At 41.6% G+C, this 22464-nt stretch overlaps 1 protein-coding gene across 1 annotated transcript; it reads left to right on the top strand.

Annotated features, from left to right (window-relative positions):
* Positions 1-1400: 1400 nt before the first annotated feature.
* On the top strand, positions 1401-22037 carry VSIG1 (V-set and immunoglobulin domain containing 1). Its single transcript, XM_066559792.1, has 8 exons — positions 1401-1449; positions 4872-5032; positions 10933-11040; positions 17004-17202; positions 18648-18803; positions 19450-19569; positions 20304-20430; positions 21854-22037. Exons 1-8 carry the CDS (start codon positions 1401-1403, stop codon positions 22035-22037), a joined length of 1104 nt encoding a protein of 367 aa, XP_066415889.1.
* Positions 22038-22464: the final 427 nt, after the last annotated feature.

Genomic DNA, 22464 nt, shown 5'->3' with positions numbered 1-22464 from the left:
TATGGAGCTGCCACAGGCAGTCACTGAAACGTGTCTGTATCTCATGTTCAGATCATTTGCACTCATCCATGTTAAATGACTGGAAATCAGCAGCAGCTCCCATTTTAGGCTTTGGGGAAAGGCAGTGAAACTTCCATGAGTGCTTGTGATCCCTCCACACTTCCTCAGTGAAGGTGAATCTAAATGCTTTTCAACTTTTGGAAGAAATCTGAATTTGAATTTCAGTCTTTCAATGTTCATATTCCTTTTGGGACTCTGGGTCCCCTGTGATTCTTGGACAAGACATTGAACAGTTGCATGACTTGCCCACCCTATAGTTTAAAGACAGGCACTGCCCACTCTGTGGGACTCTGAAGTGCTGACAGCCAGAACCAAGGAGAAGACATCTCCAAAACTTTTGGAGATGGCTCATATAAAAATATCACCAAACCCTGCCATCTGCCCAGAGATTATTCAGGCATCTGCCACGCACAGAAATATCTGGCAGAATAAAAGAGTCCATAAACCTGATCCCAACAGTAACTGGTGCAACCAGCAGCCTGACTTCTCTGCTGAAGAATCTGCCACCACATCACATGAGAGATGAGGGAGAGCCTGGTGATATCTTTCCCCTCCGACCTCACATGGCCAGATGCTGAACCCCACCTTCCAAAAGGGTTTCCCATGGGATCCTCAGGCATGAATTAGTGCCATGTTTTGCACAAGCACAGGAAAAGTCCCTGGCCATGTTCCATGCCTTGGCCCCAGTGCAGGCACACATGCACAAGGCAATGGTGCCCTCTGCTCTGTCCTCAGCCACTTGCTGCCCATGGCTGTGTACAGAGCCAGCTCAGGGCTCTGAATCAGCCTCAGTCAGACACCATGGAGCGCAAAAAGCAAATCTGGCTCCTGCAGGAAGCTGAACAAAATGTATAAGATACATGCTTTGAGCTGAAAATGTACTGACAATGTATTATCTACACATGCCCATTTTAAAAAGGAAATGACAGAATTAACAGGAAATAAAGATTATTCATATTAGGCCTGACCCCAACACTAGTAATCACATTGATTGCCAAATAGCTCCACAAATACTTTTCTTGTACTCAGTGAAAGTTACTTAAGTAGGCAAATACTGCAGGGCCTGGCAAAAGTGGGAGAATTTGGGCTTCTCTGATTCAAAGGTTTATTATTAACAAAACCCTAGGTTGCTCAAACCCCACAGAATGGTTTCAAGTGAACAGTCACACCACTAGTTGGAGAAAGGCACACATGTGATAAAGGAGAATGAAACAGCTCACTGACGTGTTGAGACACAGCTGATAAGGAAAACAAAAAACCAACCTCAAAAATAAACCAGTTCAGTTTCAGCCCAAGCCAGTAGCAGCATCTGGTCTCTTTTCTCTCCCAGCATCAAGAAGATGTGTGCAGCAGTGCTGAAGATATTTCCAATTCTAGCCATCCTTGCAGGTAAGAATAACAAACTGATTGAGATAGTGCTGGAACAAAGGAGCCTGTGGGGGTGAGAGAGCAGGTGAGCCTGACCAGCAAACTGGGAGAACTTGAGAGATGAATTATTTCAGGGTGGAGTAAAAATCATGGCTATACTGCCAGACCATCCTCTGGAAATCCAAAAACTGAGCCCTGCCTGCTAAGAGCTTTTTGCTCAAGAACAGAATTTTGGCTTTGGTAGATTAATGCTTTGCTCTGATGTCAGGAAGTGGCAAAGAGCTCTTGTGTGGAGAGTTTAGGTCTTTCATGTGTTTCAAGGTCAGGTTTTTCCATACTTAGCTTTTGTCTCCCCTTGATAATAGGGCTGGAAGTTGATGTCTCAGTTCCTCAACCACCAAAAAATTTTTGGGGGGGATGCTTAACTTTAGGCATGCAAAAAATCTTTTAATTAAATGAGGACTTTTAATGCAAAGAATCTTTTCATTAAATCCAGGAATTTTATGGTATAGTAAAAACTATGTATTATTCATGTTTCAAGGGCATTTCATTGTGCTAAACTTTACATCTAATATATACAGAAGCAGTCATTTTAATGCTCCATGGAGATAAACAGCCCCTGTATCCACTACAGTAAATGAAAGTCAGTTTCCACATCTTCTTTTCCAGATGGAACTATCTGATTTGGGTGCCACAGAAATATTTTAAGTAGCTACTCATGGAGTTTCAGTGTTCTAACTCTCACACACATATAAACCCAACAGATTTTTACCTTCGATATGAAAAGCAGTTCTGAATTGGTACCATATATCATTTTCAAAGCAATGTCCTCTAATTTGAAAGTTCTGGATTTAAGATTAGCCATGTGCCCATATTGGTGGGCACTACTGACTGGGGGTTCCTGTTGTGGCTCAGAAAAGATCAGCAAACTTGGATTTATTTCATGAGTGTTAAAAACTGCAAAGGACTTCAGTGAAAGTGGGAGATTCCTAATTAACTGTGACTTTCTCTGCGGGAAGGAAACAGTCTCTATAATATTGAGAAATAAAAAATAAAACTATAATATTGATGAGTAAAGACACAGATCAGCCATTTTTAACAAGTTATGGTCCTGTTCACACAAGCTGTTTTCACTGAGTTATTTCTTATTTGTACACTTTTTAAAATTTAAACCAAAGGCCTGTATGTAGGAAATGGGATTTGGGGTTGGAAGCCATAAATGCAGAGTGAAAGTGCCATTAACATTCATGGTGAGGAAACAGGCTCTGTTTCACTCTGCTGTCAGTCAGAAGATCCATGTTTCAATTAGCATTGGTTTAAACAGCCTTTTTACTTGAGGGAAGATTATTTCAATTAAATGTATTTCTTCAAAATATGGTTTTATGGAAACTAGAATGCTTTGTGGAGTAATTTTTGCTAAAATTAATTTCTTCTGGAAAATCTTTTAACAATCAGATTCTGTGGCACTCCTGACTCTAAAACCAGAGAATGATAAAGTAAATATGTGGAGCAGATGACTGGAAAATGGATGTTTTCAGCAGAATAACACTGTGTTGAAAGACAGTACCTTTAATCCTGCAAAGAGCAGAAAATAAATACATGTAATCTGTGGCAGGAAACAATCATCCTCTGGCCAACAGTAATTCTTAAAGCTGAGAACAGTGAACTGAGATACCTAAAATAAGATGGCACAGCTTTTCTATTAGATCTCAGTAAGGATTAAGCTGCTGTGAACTCACGTGACAAGCAGAACTGGCAGCCAGTCCTGGGATCCCCTTTCCCCAAGGCAGCTTTGACACATTCAGGTCAGGCTCCAGCCATTCCTGTGACACTACATTATATGTCTTCACATATAATATAAATCTTGTTGTAGTTTAAACCCATTAATTTTCATCCTAGCCACCATCAACACAGAAAGTATATTATTCTTTTCTTCCTTGCAGTGAGCTTTTGCTATTGAAGCCATCAAAAAAGGAAAACAGTTTAGATAGGTTTGCACACTGTATTAACTCATGAATTTGCAATATTTAATAGTTAAAAATGACAAAATAGATTGTTTATAAAAAGAAACAATCTATTTTGTCATTTTTAACTATTGAATATTGCAATGACAAAATAGATTGTTTCTTTTTATAAACAATGTTTTCTCAGACAGGGCTGTTAATTTCAGCAAAATACTCTTTAGTATTACTGCAGATTCTCCTTAAACTCTCCAAAGCAGCACCCCAACATAAGGTGCACAGATCCTGCATTGAGAAAAATATTTTACATCTTTTTCTCAATCATTAATAAATGCAATAAACCCACATGAAAATTATTATAACATTAAATTCTCACCTTGCCTGTTTTGCATAGAAAGCTCAAAAGTGTTTAATGTTTTCCATCCCACTGAAAAGAAAAACATTCTCAGTCTGAATCTATAGACATTAGCTTTCAAACTGGACTCAATAACCTGAAATTCAGGCTTATTTTTCTGACAGCTCTCTCTTTGCTGTCATGTGTCATCATGGCTCGTAATTCACAGAGGATAGAAACAGATGAATACTGTGAGGTGGTGCTTGATTCCTTTCATTACTGTGATTGTGTAGTCAAGGCTGATCAGAGCACTGTGGGGAAGGGCTCACAAGTTGTGTTTGCTCCCCTTCTGCTCTGAGCTCAGCAGAAAGGGTTGATTGAGTTATCAAAGAGCTCCCTACAACCCACACAGTAAAAGCACTTCCAAAAAGTTTAGTTTGATTTTCCAATGTAATAGCATTGGGAAAAAAAAAAACAGCTTCTGGTGGTAAATACTTAGAAACCTAAACAAAAACAAAGCAATTAGAAAAGAAAAGCAGAGAAAAGCTGCTGGACTCCAGCCTGAGGGATCCAACAGTGCCACTGAGTCCCAGTCAGAACATAAAGGGTGTATGAAGTGAGAATACTGGAGGTGATGATGCTCCACGTTGAAGGAGAGCAGATATCTAATGAAATAACTGCAAAAAACCCAAAAAGGGCAAGAAAGGTGTGTGAGAGGGGTAGACACAAGTGTGAATGAGAGTGCAAAGGACAGGAAAGGTGTGTGAGAGGGGTAGACACAGCTGTAAATGAGAGTGCAAGCACAGGAGAGCACTGTGAGTGCAGAAGAAACCTTCAGTTCAACCACAGACTCTTAGTGAGAAGATGACTATCAGCCAATGAGAACAAGTGTGGGTTTAGGAACTCTGCTTTTTAAGAATATTATTTGTTGTAAGGGCATAAGTATTCTGGGGGATTAATTAGCTTGCTACCTTTTACCCAGTCCCAGCTTGTTATCTTTGAAATTTCCACACAAAGCACAAGGGAAGCTGTACTGAAAAGGAGAACAGCCAGATCCATCCTACAGTTTGTTCAATAACACAGAGAGTGATAATTCCTGCATGGCAGCCCCAGCTGATCTCTCTCCTCTCCACTCTCCCTGCCCACAGGCCACACCAGTGGGGTCGTGGTGACAGTCCCCGAGAAGACAGTGAATGTCACTGCAGGTGGAAATGCAACCCTCGTCTGCACATACACCAGTTCTGGAACCCTGGGAAATTTCTTCATTCAGTGGAGTTTTTACAGTGCCAAAGAGAGCCAGCTGCATACAGTAAGACATTTGTTTATTATTACTATGAAATGATATTTGAGATGTCCTTAAGTCCGTAAAGGGTCTTGTTATGTTTGATGGGGTTATCCTTACTACAGACCAGGTAATGTTGGGGTTCCTACCCTAGAGATTAAGGACTGGGGTGTAGTGAAATGTAGGGGCAGATGAACAATCTAGGCTCCTAGCTCCCACTGACATGCCTGACTGCCATCACAAACTGATGAGAAAGTACAAAAGCGACTCAGATACTCAAACAACTTGCTCCGAGTCACACAGGAAGTGTGAAGCAAAGACCAGGTGTCCAAAAATCACACAAGGGCTGCAGCTCCTGAACCAGCTCCCTTTTCTCTTGTCTGGCAGATATTTCCTGCCATTGTGAAAGCTGCTTTCCTGGTGAGACGCCCTTGCCTATGACAATGTGTTGTTCCCCATTTAGGGGTCAAATGAGAGCTCCTTGATCAGGCCCTGCAGTTGCCTTTTGGCAGCTCAGTGAGAGGAGCTGTGCATGGTGGTGGGCTGTGAGCACAAAGTGAGCAGCAAGTGTTGGCAGCACTCTGCAGAACGTTGTCATAGCAGGAAATTTGCCACAGCAAACTTGCATTGGTATTTCCCAGCATCCCATGGCTGTCACTGTGGAAACAGAACAATTACAGGTCAAGGGCAAATGGTCCCTGCCCTTCCTGAGACCCCAAAAGGCTGCAGAGCCAAACAATATCACACTCTGGGGGATAATGAGACAGTGGAGGAGGCTGGAGGGTCAGCATGGAGGGGATTGGGAAGGACACCAATACCAGCAGTGACTTGGTCTAAGCCTGAGCCTCTCGTGTGGCTGTAAGGAGCTTGCAGAGCAGCCTGGTCTGCCTGGAAGGGGTCAGGGATGGGATGTAAATCTGTCTGTATGTACTCACACTACTGCCCAAACCTCAAGAACTGTATGTTAATCTTATGTTTTGGTGGGGAAATGAACCCATGAATTTCATTCCCAGCATAAGACACAGGGTATGAGCTCCCATCAGCTCAATCCTGACAGGTGGTGAGCAGTCAGCAACACATTCCTTCAGAAGAAGAAATCCTGATTAGAAGTGTTGCTGAATCCTTGAAGATTACTGGGATTCCTTTTCCATGCCCTGGCTTGTGCTTGTGGAACAATCATTTCCCATTATTTTTATTCTGTTGCCAACATTTTTTTTCCTGAAATTCTGAAAGTTCAATTCTCCTGCCTGGTGTTACAGCTGAGAGTTGATGTAGAGAGATTTGACTCAGAGGAGTGTCACAGTCCACACTCAGGATATTTTTGTCCTGTTCATTATTATTTCCTAATAATATTTCAGTAGGAGGCTTGCCATTGCTGATACAGCTGTACCTTCCATTTGGTTTGCCAATTACAGCAGAATTAGCCTGTAATTTGCAGAATGTGCAGGTTGTAATGTATTTGGCATTAAACAGCAATAGCCAAAATGTAAGAAATGGCAATTTAACCCAAGACAGAGCTGCTCACTCACCTGCAGTATATCACAGCCACAGATAAAGCCTGTATCAGTGCTAAGTACAAACTGGGCCCATCCCAAATTCTGACTCTAGCTGAATAACACACTCATGTAGGCACACCTTGCCTGATTGTGTAGCTGAGTAGTTGTTACTCATTGTTTGCTTTCCTCAAGTTAGAACTGTTTTATTAAATGAAGAATTAGTCCTGAAAGGGTGGTAGCTACAGGTTTCCTAAGTTGTTTATAGCACAATATATTATAATTTTGATCCAGTATGTTACATCTTAAATTATAATTGCTTGTTCGGGTGGGAAGTACAGCACTGACATATAATCAGGCTCATCTCATCCAGATTTGGTTAGAGTCTTTCTGTTCTACTTGCATCAAATTTTCCATATTGCAGCACACTAAATGCCATATTTTTTTCTGGTCACAATCAAGAGAAATAAGCAGATTGCAGTTATAAGTATTTTAGAGGGAGAATCACACACTTTCAAGAGATCCAGGAGGGGAAAACCATTTGTAAACTTGGGCTAATGATGAGAAAAATACCCCTTGAAAATTACAATCATAAAATACTGTGGGTGGTTCAGAATACACTCGACAATAACTAACCAATGCAAGACTACCAGATGTCAGGGAAACCTCATGGATCAGTCCCCCCAGTGCTCCCTCCTGGCTTCTGCAGCCCTCACTGCAGGCAGTGGGAAAGCTGTGCCTATAAGGTCCATGGGAAGCATTGCTGGGAAAATTGCAGCAGGATTCCCCCATCTGAAAGTCATTTCACGGCAAATTCACACATTTGTAGTGGCTGTGCTTGTGAGGGGTGATTTGCATTTTCATTCCATAAAGTCAGTTCAGTGTGGAAAGGCCCTGGGTTAGTGCTAATCCAGCTCTCCTTGAGCACCGAGGCACAATCCTGGGCTGGCAGGGAGGCTCAGGGGGTTCCCTCCCTTTGCTCCCTGCATCCTGCTGCTGTCCCTGGAGGGTGCAGGACTGGGACACTGCTCTTCTTAAAACGCTTTCAGCAACCCCTTCAGTCTTGGATTACTTGACCCTGTGTCCTTTCACCACCACCTGGCAATTCCTTACCATTTTCAACCTATTCACTATAAAATTAATGGTGCTAATGCAAACACTGGGAAGAAAGGCTTGTGACTGCTTGTGGAAAATATGGTTTAAGAAATCACACAACACAGCTGAACATAAAGTTGGGTTTTCACCCTCCCTCTGAATGAGGCTGGTATTTCTATTTCAGGCTGAATTTAAGAAAGGACTGGGAGCCTGAAAGCCTGCATGTTTTCTTCTCACAAGTTTAAACAAAAAGTTAATCTCTCTACAAACCTGGCTCTGCCCTGGTGGATTGGCACATTGCTGAATTAAGTTTCACATTTTGTTCCAAGTAGGAAACATATGCATGAAAATGGAAGAGGTTGCCAGCTTTGGCTTTCATTGTTTAGGTTAAACAATACTAATATGCAATGCAAAAATATATTTAATATGCTGGTAAAATGCTAAACACAACTATATTGGAAAGACTGGCACCATATCTTACTGAATACCAGAACAATAGCTTGAATTTTAACTGGAATAAAATTATTTAATTTTATGAGGTATTTAGATTTTTCTAACCGATCCATAACAAAGTACCAAACACTTCCTTGTAAATAGCATACATTTGCCCTGAAAAATTTTTGAAAATTCTGGCTCTAGTCAAAGTTTGCCATTTTTTTTCACCATCCAATTGAATAAAATTTTCAAATTCCATTTTTGATTATTGGAAAATTCTGCCAAATATTTTGAAGACAGGAGACTTACAATTTCTGTAAAAAATTACAGAAAATACATCTTCTCCCACCTACTAAATTTTAAAATTTTAATTTACTTAATGCTAGATGTCTTGATGACCATGTTATTCACACAGGCACTGTACTGAAAATAATAAGATTAAGCAGAAGAGATATTCTCTATAACAAATACATGTGGAAAAAATTATTGATTTTAATAAATACTGTTTATTTAAACAACTGAGAACATGGCCCTTTCTCTCTACAATGGCAACAAGTAACAGCGCAAGCTATAAACATTATATACATTTATAAACGTTTTATGTAATTAAGGCAAATTTATACCACTAAGGACCTTTTGGCTTTAAGCATTAATGAATGGGAGGGTTAAATTGCTAGGTTTTAGGACATATCATATAATGGTCAGAGGCCATAGGTACCCCTTTACTTTACACTGCCACTTACAGTCCAGATTTTACAGTGTTTTGAGATCCATAAGCTCAGGTACAGTCCTGCAGTGAAATCAGCAATGCCAGGAGCAGGACTAGTGCCAGTATTAATTTAATGTCCCTAAGTACTCAGCAGCAGCTTTTACCTTGCCACAAGGGCGGGCTGCGCTTTTCTTTACTTTGCAGCCCTGCTACTGAGGCAGATCTGCCTCCCAGCACAGCCTTGCTGAGGCTGGTTTTGTCTTTTGCTGCTTGTTGTGGTGTTTCCCTGCCCTGCCCTGCCTTGTCCCCCTCCCCAGGGCTGCCACAGGTGTCACAGCTCCAGCCATGGCAGTTACACCAGGGGCAAGGAGGAGCCACCACAGCCAGGCTGCTCACGGGCAGCACAGTGCAAAGGGGGCAAGCAAACAGAGCCAGGTGTTCACAGCACTCTTTTGAAGACAGCACAGCTTTAGTGGGTAAATATAAACGTTTTTTTTCCTAATTGAGCCTAACTCTGCTCTTTTCCTGAGATGTTTCTCTAGTAGAAGTAATTTCCCTCACTTGAACTTAATAATGTAAGTACAAAATCATGGAAAATAGGATGCCATACATATTTTTAACTTTTTATTTTTGCCATTTAGCCCTTAGCAACATGCCCTTTAATCCTGAATTTAAGTTTTAAATAAAAACTCCCAGCCAAGGATCTTGAGAACTTTCCAGCACTGAGTGATCTCTATTTTATCTCAACAAACTGAGGCTAACGCCACTCTGCTCACCCAGGGTCCATCACAGCCTGGCCTGGTTCATAAGGCAAAGTCCCAGCTCCTGCTAAGAGCTACATCTGTGCTTCATTTCATGCTCTGAGTCACCTGGCTGGCCCCAGTGTAAAGCACCTAAGTAAATGTTTGCAAGCTGGAGCCTCTGTTGACACTTCACAGGCGAGGCTGCAGCCTTGCAAAGCTAAATCCAACTCCTGAACCCAGCCTGGGCCACACCTTGAGCCTCAGCCCAAGCCACCCACAGCTAAAGTCACTGAAATGATCAGGGACAATGCCTGGCCAACCAAGACGTGCCCAAGGCAGGATTCTTGATTGAAATTTGAAATTCACTATATGAGTAAAGGTCATGGATGCTGTTACTTTTAGGCAAAACAGAATTATTGATAGACTTCTTTTGAAAATCTTCTCCAAAAAAAAAAGCAAACTTGTGGCACATTGGTCAGCAACAGGGGACAAGGAGGGAAAGTCCAAAGGAGGAAAGAGACAAGAGTGACCTGAGCACAGATGTGTCAGCTCCTTCCACCCTGACCCCCCAAATTCAGATTATCAGTAGTCCCAATAGCAGCACAACTCAGCTGCCCAGCACAAAGCAAGGCACAGCCCTGGCCACTGGGCTAGCCCAGGTGAGAGCCAGAGGCCAGCCAGCCCTGTATGTGGGGGGTTTCCATCAAAGCTTCTGAAAGAACAAATTCCCCTCCCTGTAGTCTGAACAGTTCAGGGGACACCTTCACACACTCTGAGCCACAAGACACCTGAGATGCTGTTCTGCAGAGCTGCCAGTGCTGCAGGGGACACCAGCCTGGGAGCAGAGCAGTCCTTCCCAGCCCATGAGAAAGATGAGCCTGTGGGAAACACCTCCTGAGGCAGTACAGGAGCACGTCCTGGAAAGAAAGGGCCTCTCTCACCCATAAGCATTTCTTTCTGCCTAGAGCTGATTTTTTAGAACTGAGTTTTATCAGCACTTGGATGCCTGAGCAGGCACTGTAAGGAACAGCTCCATGGGGAGCAGAGGCAGCACCTGCAGAGCAGAGGGATGGAGCTGCTGGTGTTGTGTCACTGCCATTGGAGTGACTCTGGGTGTCACTGGGACCATGGGGCACTGCCTGTGGCCATCACAAAGGGAAGTGCAGGCAAGAAGAAAATAATCAGGTTGTAACTGGGGTGTTTGGAGCAAACATTAGACTTTAATCTTAGTGTGCCTAATTTTAGGTAGAATTTAGGAATAAGCTTGTTTCACCTTGTGGTTGACAAGGCCTGAGGTACTTTCTGTACAAAGCACTGAACCCAAGGCACCCTGCCCTTGTGATCAGCACGGATGGTAGGTGGGGAGCTGTGTGAGAAATGGCTCTTTGATTTTGGGGGAACATTTAAAGTCTCATTTAACTCTCAGATCAGCACATTTTTACTCAAATGCAGCATTCCCCGTGCCATGGTATTCTGAGTATGGACGAAAAGTCAGTCAGTCTTTGTCAAAAGACGGTGTATGTGACAGATGCACGGGGAAGATGTAGCTGGAGATACAAGGTAAGAAAACAATCCCCATAATCTTAAGGGGGAAACAGAGCTAAATAGCTTCTACTAGATTTGTGCTACTGTGAAACCTGTATTCATATTCTGTATTGAAATCTCAAAAGCTGCCCATGACTGAAATAAGTTGAATTGGATGCATGATCCAGAATTTTTAACTCACCCTATTTTTTATTGCATTTTTCTCTGTCAAAATTATTTTGGATGTAGCTGTTGTGTTTGGGTTTTTCTTCCCCACCTCTTCTAGGTGGGTGAACTGGCACCTTCAGGAATATTCTACCCAAAGTGTATCTGAAGGGTGTGTGCACCCACAAGGAGCCTCTGGGCTGAATGTGAGCAAGACTGGACAGCCCAAAATTGGGGCTACATATTTACATAGAAAAAAAAAGTCATCCTGGATCTCCTTTCTAGAATATAAAAGGATTTTGAGATGTGGTGGATACCAAGGACACTGAGCTGAACCAGCTTCTTCTCAGCTGTCAGCTCAGTGTTCCAGCCCTAATCCATTCCAAACTCTCTGACTGCAGCAGGGTTCCCATCTCACCATGAGGTACAGGGTACAGCCTAATGTAAACTGACATCTAATAATAACTGCTGAAGAGCAGTTGCACCAAATGCACTGAGAAAACACATTTGTTCTTGATGGGAATTATTCACTAATAGTTCGGCCACAAGAATGATACTGTGAGAACATGAAAGAGCTGCTCCTTCAATATATTTGCATCAGTTAAAGCTGCTGAATGATTAATCCTCTAAAGGCTTCTGACTCCCTTCCTTTCTTCTACCAAAGCACTATTGTGACAAGACACTTCTTGTCATTATTAATACCTTCAATTCCCTGTGCAAAAAGCCCAGTGAGGGATATCCCTGTAGTATCCCTACTACCTTCTGGCAAATCAGAGTTTTGACAAAAATGTGTGAAAAGAAGCTGTGGATGAAAGAAGGGATTTGGGCCCAAATTCAGTCATGTGACATGTCAAAGAAACCAACACATGTGTGAACATTTGCTTTCTTAGCTAGCTGAGCTCAGAACCTGAGCTTTGGGCCTTCGTTGACGCTCTGACTGTGTGGCATTTGTTCTCTCTTTAGATGGTAAGATGCTTAAGGAAGTGATGAGCATTTTTTCCCCTTGCTGTTATTTTATAAATTCTGTCCATCCTCAGAATTCAAAAAGAGATCATGATCTCAAACCAGTAAAGTTGTTAATGTCCTCCATTCTCTAGTAGCTTGAGAAAATGTCAAACAGAAAATGACAAACAACCCAATGACAGGGCCCTCTGGATGCTGGAGCTTTCCAGCTCTCCAGGCAAAGACTGAGTCACACACAGAATCCACCAGAAAAACATCATCCAACAGGATCCTAGAGCTTTACATGTGCTGCAAAGGGAGAAGAGGCTGGGGGAGGAAAGACAGGTATTGGAAAAGAGGTCATGTCCTGAAACTGTCCTCCAGTCAGGAAGTCAGGATTCTGTGGAGATTAGCAGGACACTTTGTAATGCCCTTCAAGTGCATCTCACAACTCTGATATCCATAAGTACTGGGCACGTAGAGCATTGTGATGCAGTGACTCCAGGAGATGGGGATGGGAGGAGTATTGACCTGGAAATTATGGAGTCCATCCAAAGCCATCTGAAAGACACATATTTACACAAATTCTAGTATATATTTGTCCTGCCAAAAGAAGAAGAGAAGCAGAGGGAGGAATGTTTTGTCTAATTTCCTGCCTGCTTCTTCACACACCCCCTTCACACCCTAAGGAAGATCTTTCTACAGAAGTTGTATGACAAAAACCTGTAGGTGGGTTCCTCACACTCTGCTCAACATCTGGCAGCTTTTCAAAGTCCTCAGCTCAGCCTCAACTCTGCTGGCAGTTTCCTCTGCAGGCAAATAAATATATTCTACACCATCACTGGGAGAAACTGCCTGTGGACATGAAGGGTAACCACAGCTCTGGTTGGGATGGCTGGGACAGCAGCTCTGGGCACTGCCTGGCCACAGCTTGAACAACCAGCTAAACTGCAGCCCTTTCTAAGGTCACAGATGTCTTCTGGGCAACTTTGCTGTTCAGCAGGAACAAGTGTCTCAGATTGTGAAGTTATTAGGGACAACAGTTTTAGAAGTGATAATCTCCACTCCTTCTTCTGTCAGTTGTTTGATTAGTCACCCAGGCAGCTGCTTCCAGGAGATGTGAAAAGGCACCATTACATAATAACTTGCCTGAACAAACTGGCTGGTAAGGAGAAGCAACGGCCATTAATGCATCCTCAATATTGTTTCTGCTCTGGTAAATCATCAACTTCACTACAGCTGCTCATGATTTGCTAGAGGACATGAAAAGCTTGTTTGAAGGGAAGCACAGCAGATTTTTTTTTTTTTTGCATTCAAGATGGTGTACTTGATTTATTTATCACACAAGATTACCATTGACTAAATATACAGTTTTCCCATATACACACATTTTAGGTAATATGGAAAGAAAAGTCAGTGATGTGTGTCTGTAGAAGAAAACATTGGCTGGCAGTTGACCAAAACCAGAAAGTTTCTTCAACAGAAAACAATTTTTTTACTTTTGAATAGAAAAAGAAACACTTTTGCAAAGATTTTCATTTCAGTTTTCTGAAAGCCACAAACCAGCTTTTCAAGGACAGCATAAAACCAATTTGAACCAGGGTTTAAAATATGCATTTTGAGTGTATTGTTTAAAATGGACTATGAATTCACAGCCAATTAACTGAAACATATTCCTCTTAAATGAAATTTCCTGTGTACACAGTCCAATCATACCTCTGGGACAAGAGATACACTCAGCAATTAATCAGAACATTATTCAGCCTTTTTGGTGTTTACCACCTTCCTTCAGGCAATGAACTCCAGAGCCAGGGAGATAAGCATGGAACAGGAGAGAACAGAGAACAGGCAGGAGCCTGCAGAGGAACTGAACACATTGCCTGAGAATGTTCCACTGCCTTTATGTTCATGGCTGACAAAAAGTGACCCAGTAAGAAATTCTGTTTGAATCTACGAAGAGAAGAAACAATCTCTGCTGTGTTGACACCTGCCTCAGATTGAACAGCACACTCAAAATATTTTCTCTGCATTCATTGACTCAGAAAGAGAGAACACAGGATTAGTTTTTCAGTGCATTGTATGAGGACTTGAGCATGTAATTCACCCTGACTCCAGGTCAAATACACCAAGGAGCATTTGCTCCTCTGCAGGGTTTACTGACATGCCCTGCCTGCATTTACAACTTGCAGTGCCAGTCTTATTCCCAGGAAGAAGGGCTGTATCTAAATGAGCATTCTGTGGACCCCTTCTGCTACTCCTTACTCTCACATAATCCCAAAACACTCTGAGGTAGATTGAGCAGAATTTAGCCCCTTTTTCCAACAACCAAGCCTTTAATAGGGTATGATGGGCCTGACACTTCTTTCATGCTGCAGCAAGACACACATTACTTCATTTAAATCATTGTAGAGCTTTATGTCACATTAGTGTAAGGAGCTGATGGAACCCCTTTCACTGGCCTACTCCAAGAGTGCAGTTGGAGAGGAGATGGAAATCCAGCCCATCACTGTTGAGAGCTGTGCAGGGACATCAGCCTCAGAAGAGGCTGAAGTTAGAAGTCACAGTTCTTGTAACTTCAGACCCTTGCAAGAAACAGTGATAAATAATACTCTGCTATTGCTCACTCAGATAAATGTAAATGAGACAAATGGGGGGAGTGTGTTTTTGTGATTCCAGGTACACAACTTTTTTGATGAGTGATTTGTTTAAACCAAACTCCGTATTTTGAAGACTCTCCTTCCCCAGAGAATACAGTGTGTCCATCCAGACTCTGGTTTGGCAATAGAGTTCCATCTCTAGACATTTGCAAAGCACAAAATCAGTTTTAAAACTGATAGTGTTGCATGTACTCAATGGAAACTGGGAGGAGTATCCAGCTTCAGCACTTTCTAACCAGGTCTGTCATCAAGCTGACCCTGGACCTCTTACACTTCCCCACTGTGCCAGCAGTGTTCCACACCTTGGGAATGCTTTGGTGTTCAGAGCCCTGCCTCAATTGTACCTGGTGTTTGTAATCCTGGGGCAGGGAAAGATAAAGTCTGGCTGAGGAGTATGCAAAACTGCTCTTGAGAGAGGGCCAAGCTGCAGTCCTGGAGCTGCTGGTGCTGTGCAAGCTGATTCTGACCTTCATTCCAAAGCCATATCTTTGCATAAACCAGCTGTGCTCTGACAGTTTTGGAGTGTACCTTGCTTTAAGCTAATAAAGGCTTTTAGATAACATTTCTTAAAGACTTCAGTCAACACCATATCAGGGAGGATAAACAGAATTAAGAATTAATATTCTTAATTCAAAATGCAATCAGTTGATCTGCAAAGTAAAGCAAATTGTACTTCTCACCAGGGATCTGCAGTATCCCTAAAAGGCAGGGAACTTTGACCAAAAGGAAATTTTGATACTAGTCAAGTGAGAATGGCCTGTGAAGAGGAGTCTTTTTCCTACAAGCATTTTCCCACTATTTCCATTAAAAAACACACTGTTACTCCAATTTCACTGGTGATTCTGGAATACTGCCAGTAGGAACAGTGTTAGATCTATTTGGGTCACAACATTCTGTATGGACACCTCTCACAAGTTCAGAGAAATGACTGAGTGTGCTGGAACTGTTCACTTTGCTGAGTGAGTGTCTGTAGATGCTGGGGGAACACACTGCCTACCCAAATACTGTCACTGTCATACAACACTATCATTAACACCTCAGAAAAATGACAATTAATGAATTGTAGTTTTCCACATCTTTGTTCTTTCAGGTCTTGGTTTCAGAGCAGAGTTAGATTGGGCAGAGGGCAGGTACTCCTTGAGAACTGCTGTACTTACCCAGAGCAGATGAGATACTGCAGTTCCTAAACAGACTCAGGCCAAGGCTCAGACTGCCATCGGGCTCTGCAGTGAACACAATTCTACCTCTCCTTTCCATCAGCAGACAACAAGTTTGGGCTTATGAGGCCACTTCTACTCCACAGTGTTACTAAGAGTAGTTAATGCTACTGAAGTCAGTGAAATCAGTCAATGTTAAATCAGCAACTTTTATTTGGGAGGAAATGCTGCATTGCTTAGAAACATTTATCCTTACTATGCCTATCATTTGGCAAACCATTTTTTTACTATTTAGTAAAAGGGGAACTTCTTGATCCCAAATAGGAACCCCCCAACCACAGGCCAGCAGGTATTCTTTATTTCCTCCCTGATATAAATTCAAAAAGCCAAGATAGTCCATGACACTGCCTCCAAAGCTGATGACACAAACAAGAACAGCATGGCTGCTCTAATTGCATGTGTGATGACTCTGCTCTGTTCTTGTACTGCATCCTCATGGCTTTCAAATTTACTGCCAACAGATCAGGTGCCCTGTTTGCCTAGACCTTTGTCTTGTGAATTCATTTCAGTCCTCTGTTTGCGGAATTTTACAGAATCCTTTCCAGATTCTATATCTGGAAAGCTCTGCAGCCACCCACTTTTTCCAATGACAGGTCCATCCTTGTCATAATCTTCTACTCTGTCTCTTATTAATGCTATCACAAATTATCAGTGCTTCACTTAATACCATTATTCACTGTGCATGACTTAGCATTTTTCACAAAATTCTCATTTGATGTTCAATGGTCTCGCTTTTGTTTTTGCAATTGCATCAGTCTGCGCTTGGAGTATGCACAAAGATTTAGCTACTGTCAATTACACAATTAAAAATACCATTTCTGAAAAGCTTGTTTTTTAAGAACATTTAGAATTATGTATTCAAATGTACTATGTCTTCATTTCTGCTTTCTTGGGGGAGGAGGCAAGAAAAGGGGTGACATTGCTTGGCTTTAATCAGAAATCAAATATATTCTGAGTACCAAACAAAGCAGCAAGAAGATCTTTTGTTATTAAACTAACAATTGTTTCTTTATCACAGATCTATTATTATTCAGGAGGCCAGTCTTACTCCTATGGAGCATTTAAGAACAGAATAACAGCTTCAACAAGTCCAGGGAATGCATCAATAACAATCACCAACATGCAGCCCTCAGACACTGGTTCCTACACCTGTGAAGTTTTCAGCCCTCAGGGTGATGCTGGACAGAGTCAAAAATCTGTGATTGTCAATGTGCTGGGTAAGTGCCTCCCCTCTCTATTGCTGTATTGTCTTTTTCATCCCAGATTATGAAACACTGAATTCACAGCTCAAAATGCGTAGGGCCAGAGGGAATGACAGGCTGTGGTAAACAAGGCCCATGATGCAGAGGGAGCTCCCTGAGTCACTGCTGCAGCGCTCCAAGGGCTCTGGAGGCAGGCAGAGCCTGGCTGCCCTCTAGCTTCCAGCCACAGCTGACCTGCTCCCACTCCACAGCTGCCTCAGCTGCAGGCAAAGCTCACTCGCCCACCACTGCCCTTCAGAGTCACTTTGTGCTCTCAAAAAGTTCCCTTCTGTAAGCAGGTAAGAGGGTGGCCAGAATTACCCAGCTTCACTCCATTTTTCATACTGGAAATCAAAGTGATACTAGTTTTGGTTAAAATAAAACACTATTTTAGCTGGGAGTGACAACTTCTCACTGAAACCACTACATGCAGTCCCAGCACAGTCCAAAACTTTGCTAATTGTACCTAATGTTGATCATGGTGCCTTGCATAAATGTAGGGAGAGGCAGCAGCACAGCCCAAGAGTTCTGACTCACATAAATTCCCAAAACCTCTAGAAACTTCCTATTTATTGGATGAAAGTAGTACAAAGTTTGTTTTGTGTGAAAGAAAGCAATAATTCAACCATGAACAGGCAGAGCAGAAAGGATGAAAAGCAGATAAACTTGGCATCACTTGCCTATCTTCCAGGCATAAGCAAAAGATACATGTAAACTGATTTCCTGAAAAACCAAAGCACTACTGTCTAAAATTCCCAAAACAAATAGTAAATCTTGGAACAGTTGAGTAAAAGATTGCACTTTTTACATGAAAACCAAGAAAAGTTGTTGTTTGGGCTACGTTTGCTGGTGATTTCCCTTGATAGCACTCTAAAGAACCACAAAAGCATTTCTGGAGGTAGGAAATTAAAAACAATGGTGAAAGTGAAGACAGAATCTTCCCTTTTGTGCAAAGTGAGGACATTATATAAAAGTGGATACATTTTTAACAGAACTATAGGTGATTTATTTCCTTCACAACTGTTAATATTCTGAAAGAATTGGGCCTTGATCGTCTCCCTCTCTGTGGAAAAGCTCCCGCCATGCCTCTAAGTAAAATGATGTTGCTATGTGGCAGAATGGTGTATGGTGAATAGTGAGTAGTAGTGAGTGAAAATAATTGATAGTTGTAGTTTCAACACCTCCCTAACAGTTAATATGCAAATGAAAGACAATAAAACTGTATCCTAGGCCATGTGCATATATTTAATATTACTCCTTTTTTAATGGGAGAGGCTTTGGTCCATGAATGAGACTCTGCTCTTGGATGGAAACCTGTACATGGAGTTCAGCTCATTGCTCACAGCAGCTTGGTACCAGAACTTGAGGTGAATGTTTGCAGCCAGGTGTGCGCTCCAGATGTGTCTGTTCTTATTTTACAGTCAAACCATCAAAACCTTTCTGCAAAGTAGAAGGAACCCCTGAAAAAGGCCATCTGATCTACCTCCTATGCAACTGTGAAGAGGGCTTGCCTCGCCCCACCTACCGCTGGTACAAAGTTGATGAGAACACCCTCAAGCCTGTGACAGAACAACTTGGTATGTAACCACAGGACTAACATACCATGTTCAGGATCTGAAATTCCAGCATTCCAAATGCTGTGTATTACATAGGCTAATTAAAATTAATCCTCCTCTTCCAATAGTCAATGTCACAGGATCATATTTTTACTTATTCAAATCAACTGACAGCTGTCAAAACCACAGGATGCTTTTTCTATTTAATGTATATAAAAAATTTTGAAGTCCATGCCTTTAAATTGTTAAAATGAGAGAAATATGTATGTCTTTACATCTCTCCTCCCTTGAAATTTTGAGTGAATTTAAGTTGAATCAATTTGTCATTCAAGTACTAGCACATTCTTCCCTCCCAGAAATTTTCTGGACCTGTTACATTTTCATTTGTGGAGTTACACAGACAGCCACAGTATCAGTGTGGGTAAAACATCAGCCAGACTGGTTGGCAGAGTAGGGGCTTCTATTACACCCCCAAAGAATCCACTGGAGCAATTTTCAAAGAAGGTAAATATTTTATTTTAAAGAATATAAAAAACCACACAAATAAATCAATAATTGCTGAACCCTTTTTCTAATACCTGAATAGCTCTGAGTTACCCACTACAGAGAACTGTTTGCCTCTACAGAATAAAAACAATAACGTGTACCTGCTCCCCACTTGTCACAGATCCAAACTCTGGCATCCTTTACATTGGCAACCTCACCACCTTTGAAACTGGCTACTATCGGTGCATAGCCAGCAACCTGCTGGGGAACAGCACCTGTGAGCTGGACCTAACAGCAAAACGTGAGTAAAACACACCAAAGCAATCACACCTTTGATGGAGAACATGCACATCTTGCAGGAAAATTCTTTAACAACTTTGAAGCTTAGATTATTTTTTTCCAAGTAAGAACAGAACAGGAATTGGAGAGCTCTGGAGATTTCATCCAGGCCTGCCCAGGCTTTACGACGACCTAGAAAACTGATTTAACATCCTTACCTTAATTTCCTGCAAGGAGCAGGAGCTGGACCTGGGTCTGACTGCAGAATCTTTACTGAGAATAGACAGACAAGGAGTTTTGAGCAGTTTCTTCCAGCCAACAGTCCCACTGAGGTCTCCCCACCCCAGAAATTACAACCATCAGTGAAATGTGGCAGTACAAGGACTGGGGCACTGGAGATGTGACCACTAGCTGAAAGGCAGAACTAAAGGCAGCCTGGATTTCAGGATGTGTTTGCAATGATTGAAAAGCAAAGGCTTTTACCTACTGTCAGTATTACAGCCCAATGATTCCTTTAGCCAGGCACAAACAGGGAGTTTGTTGGGAGAGGGAGCCACCCAGTGAGAGAGGAGGCAGCAAAGACCACCCAAGCACAGAGCTCTCAATTTCCTCGAGCATCTTTGGCCACCCTCCTGCAAAGAGTTCTTTGAATCCAATCCCTTCATTCTGCTAAAGGCTCCTGCACTAGATTTCCATGGGATTTTGCTATACTACTACTTCTTTAAAAGTCAAGTAATCTTTTTCTTTCATTTGCAGATTCAGATGGTGGTATTGTTGCTGGAGCACTGATTGGAGCAATTTTGGCAGCTGCTATAATTTGCATTATTGTCTGGGTCTTAACCAAGAAGGCAAAAAATAGGAAGCCATCAAATAATGAGATGCAGTAAGAATTTCTGTTTATTTCATTTTAAGACAAGTATTTCTGTAAAGCACTGCTGCTAATTCAGAACTAAAGTAAAATGAACAATACAAGTTTTGAGAAAACTTCCAGAGTGAACATCTGCTTTTGGGGGACTTTTTACCTGTTGCTTTTATAACAGAAGGTGCCATTGCCCTCTTCCCTATTTTAACAGGCAGCTTCCACTTAGCAGCCTCTGAAACAGTGAAGTAAATGTTTTTAAACAACACAAACTAAAGTGGCAAGTTATAAAAGCAGCTCTTTAGAGTTAAAGTTAATGGGGTCTGATAAAAGCAGGTGGAGGAAGTAAAAAAAGAAAGAGCAGCTAAGGGTCACCTCAGGAAATTTACTGATATTTAAACACAGAGGGCTCAGGTCAGTGCTATCTGAAATTACAGGACACACACTTGGGATACTCCCAGGCATTTCAGATTGCAGGAAACACAAGGTTTAGACAACAGAATGGAACCCAGAATGTCCAGTTTGATCCTGCCCTGGAGATGTTTTCTTCTCTGTGCTTTGGTTGCTCATTTTTCCCCTAAATTGCCAAATCTTCTGAATAGGGATAATCTCATGCACTATATAGACTGTATTCAGCCCATTGATGTAAAATTCTAAATAATTACATAGAGTTGAGGCCAGAGAAAAACTGTGACTTGCCTGTAGCACAGGTTTAAGACTTCCTAATACAGAATTCTGCTAGCCCAGACCAGTGATCAGTCACGCATGCACCTGATTTCTGCTTTCAATTGATGTAGCATTAACACGTGGTTTTGTACTTGGATCCTAATAAATCTTACTGCATTGAATTAATCCACTAGCATCTGATATTTTTTACCATGTGAAAGTGCTTCAGTATTGGGAGTTGGTTTATTATTGTTTTGATAAGATAAAAGGAATTAATACCTGTTACAAGAAATATTTTTCTAGATTTCCATATTTTCTAAAACACTAAATGTATTTTATTTGACCTTTCCAGATTTCAGTCTTTTCATAATTCTTTTCTGACTGAACTCTAGTTTTTGTGCCCTTCAGTGGGACCCCAGATGTACATGGAATTTCCCAGAAAGCTCACATGGAGCAGCAAGTTTTGCTATCACTCCTCAGATGCTGCAGCACTCAGTTTCCCTTTCCACTTCCCTGGCATAACATTTAAACTAAAATCTATTTTATTCTAATGGGATCACTTAAACCAGCAATGCAGATGTCTTTCTAGCTAATATGCTGTCAGTCTTTCTGTCTCAGCACCAGCGGTGTTTTAAACTCTTCACACAATCTTGAAACAAGTCATCATAACATCAGAGTCACTGTTCAGATAGCAAATACAAAGATTCATTATTTTGAAAGACTCTAGTGTACATGGGATTTCAGCATGTGAGATCACAATCCTAATCCTGTCTTTCTGCAGAGAAATGGTTCAGAAACAATCCAATGCAGACTATGTTCAGGTACCCAATGAAGAAAACATTCCTGTGACCACAGTTCCATCAAGCAATGCAACAAATGAATACCCCAGTGTTGATGAAACAGCAGCTCCTGCGACACCTGAAAATGGCGAGAAGCAAGAAGCAGAAAAAGAAGAAACAGCCTAGAGTTTATAATAGTTTTCTTTGTCACCTTTGGACCCCTTGTACAAAAATTATTGCCATTGAATTAACATAGAAGCATGACTAAAACTTGTATTCAAGGCATTTGTATTGTGACCCACGGGGGTGGATCAAAAATGGTCTGTTACACAGGCACTTCATAAATAGCAGATTTGGCCTTTAAAGTGAACCAAAATTCTTTTATTATCTAGTTATACAGTACAAAAAATTAGTATAAAAAGACTATCATCTACATCAACCTATTTTGCAAAACTAATTAGGAAATGGGCTGAAGCATTTGTCAAAGTAAGAGCTTTCCAGTCAACTACCAGTACTGCTGTGTGTGCACAGAGTTCAGAACCACAGCAGCCTTGTCCAGAAACAGTGTTAGCCAACCTCCTTCATGTGCACCAAATAATCATGGCCAGTACAT

This window comes from Molothrus aeneus, chromosome 14 (assembly GCF_037042795.1).
Source record: "Molothrus aeneus isolate 106 chromosome 14, BPBGC_Maene_1.0, whole genome shotgun sequence".
Classification (NCBI taxonomy): domain Eukaryota; kingdom Metazoa; phylum Chordata; class Aves; order Passeriformes; family Icteridae; genus Molothrus; species Molothrus aeneus.
Note: the sequence above shows the minus strand (reverse complement) of the source record. Positions and strands in the feature narration are given on the sequence as shown.

What these genes read in the sequence shown, in the direction of transcription:
- VSIG1 (XM_066559792.1), top strand. Translation starts at nt 1,401, where the DNA reads ATGTGTGCAGCAGTGCTGAAGATATTTCCAATTCTAGCCATCCTTGCA. An exon ending in TGTGATTGTCAATGTGCTGG is followed by an intron (nt 17,203 to 18,647) that starts GTAAGTGCCTCC and finishes CTTATTTTACAG; the next exon opens with TCAAACCATCAAAACCTTTC. An exon ending in GCTGGACCTAACAGCAAAAC is followed by an intron (nt 19,570 to 20,303) that starts GTGAGTAAAACA and finishes TTTCATTTGCAG; the next exon opens with ATTCAGATGGTGGTATTGTT.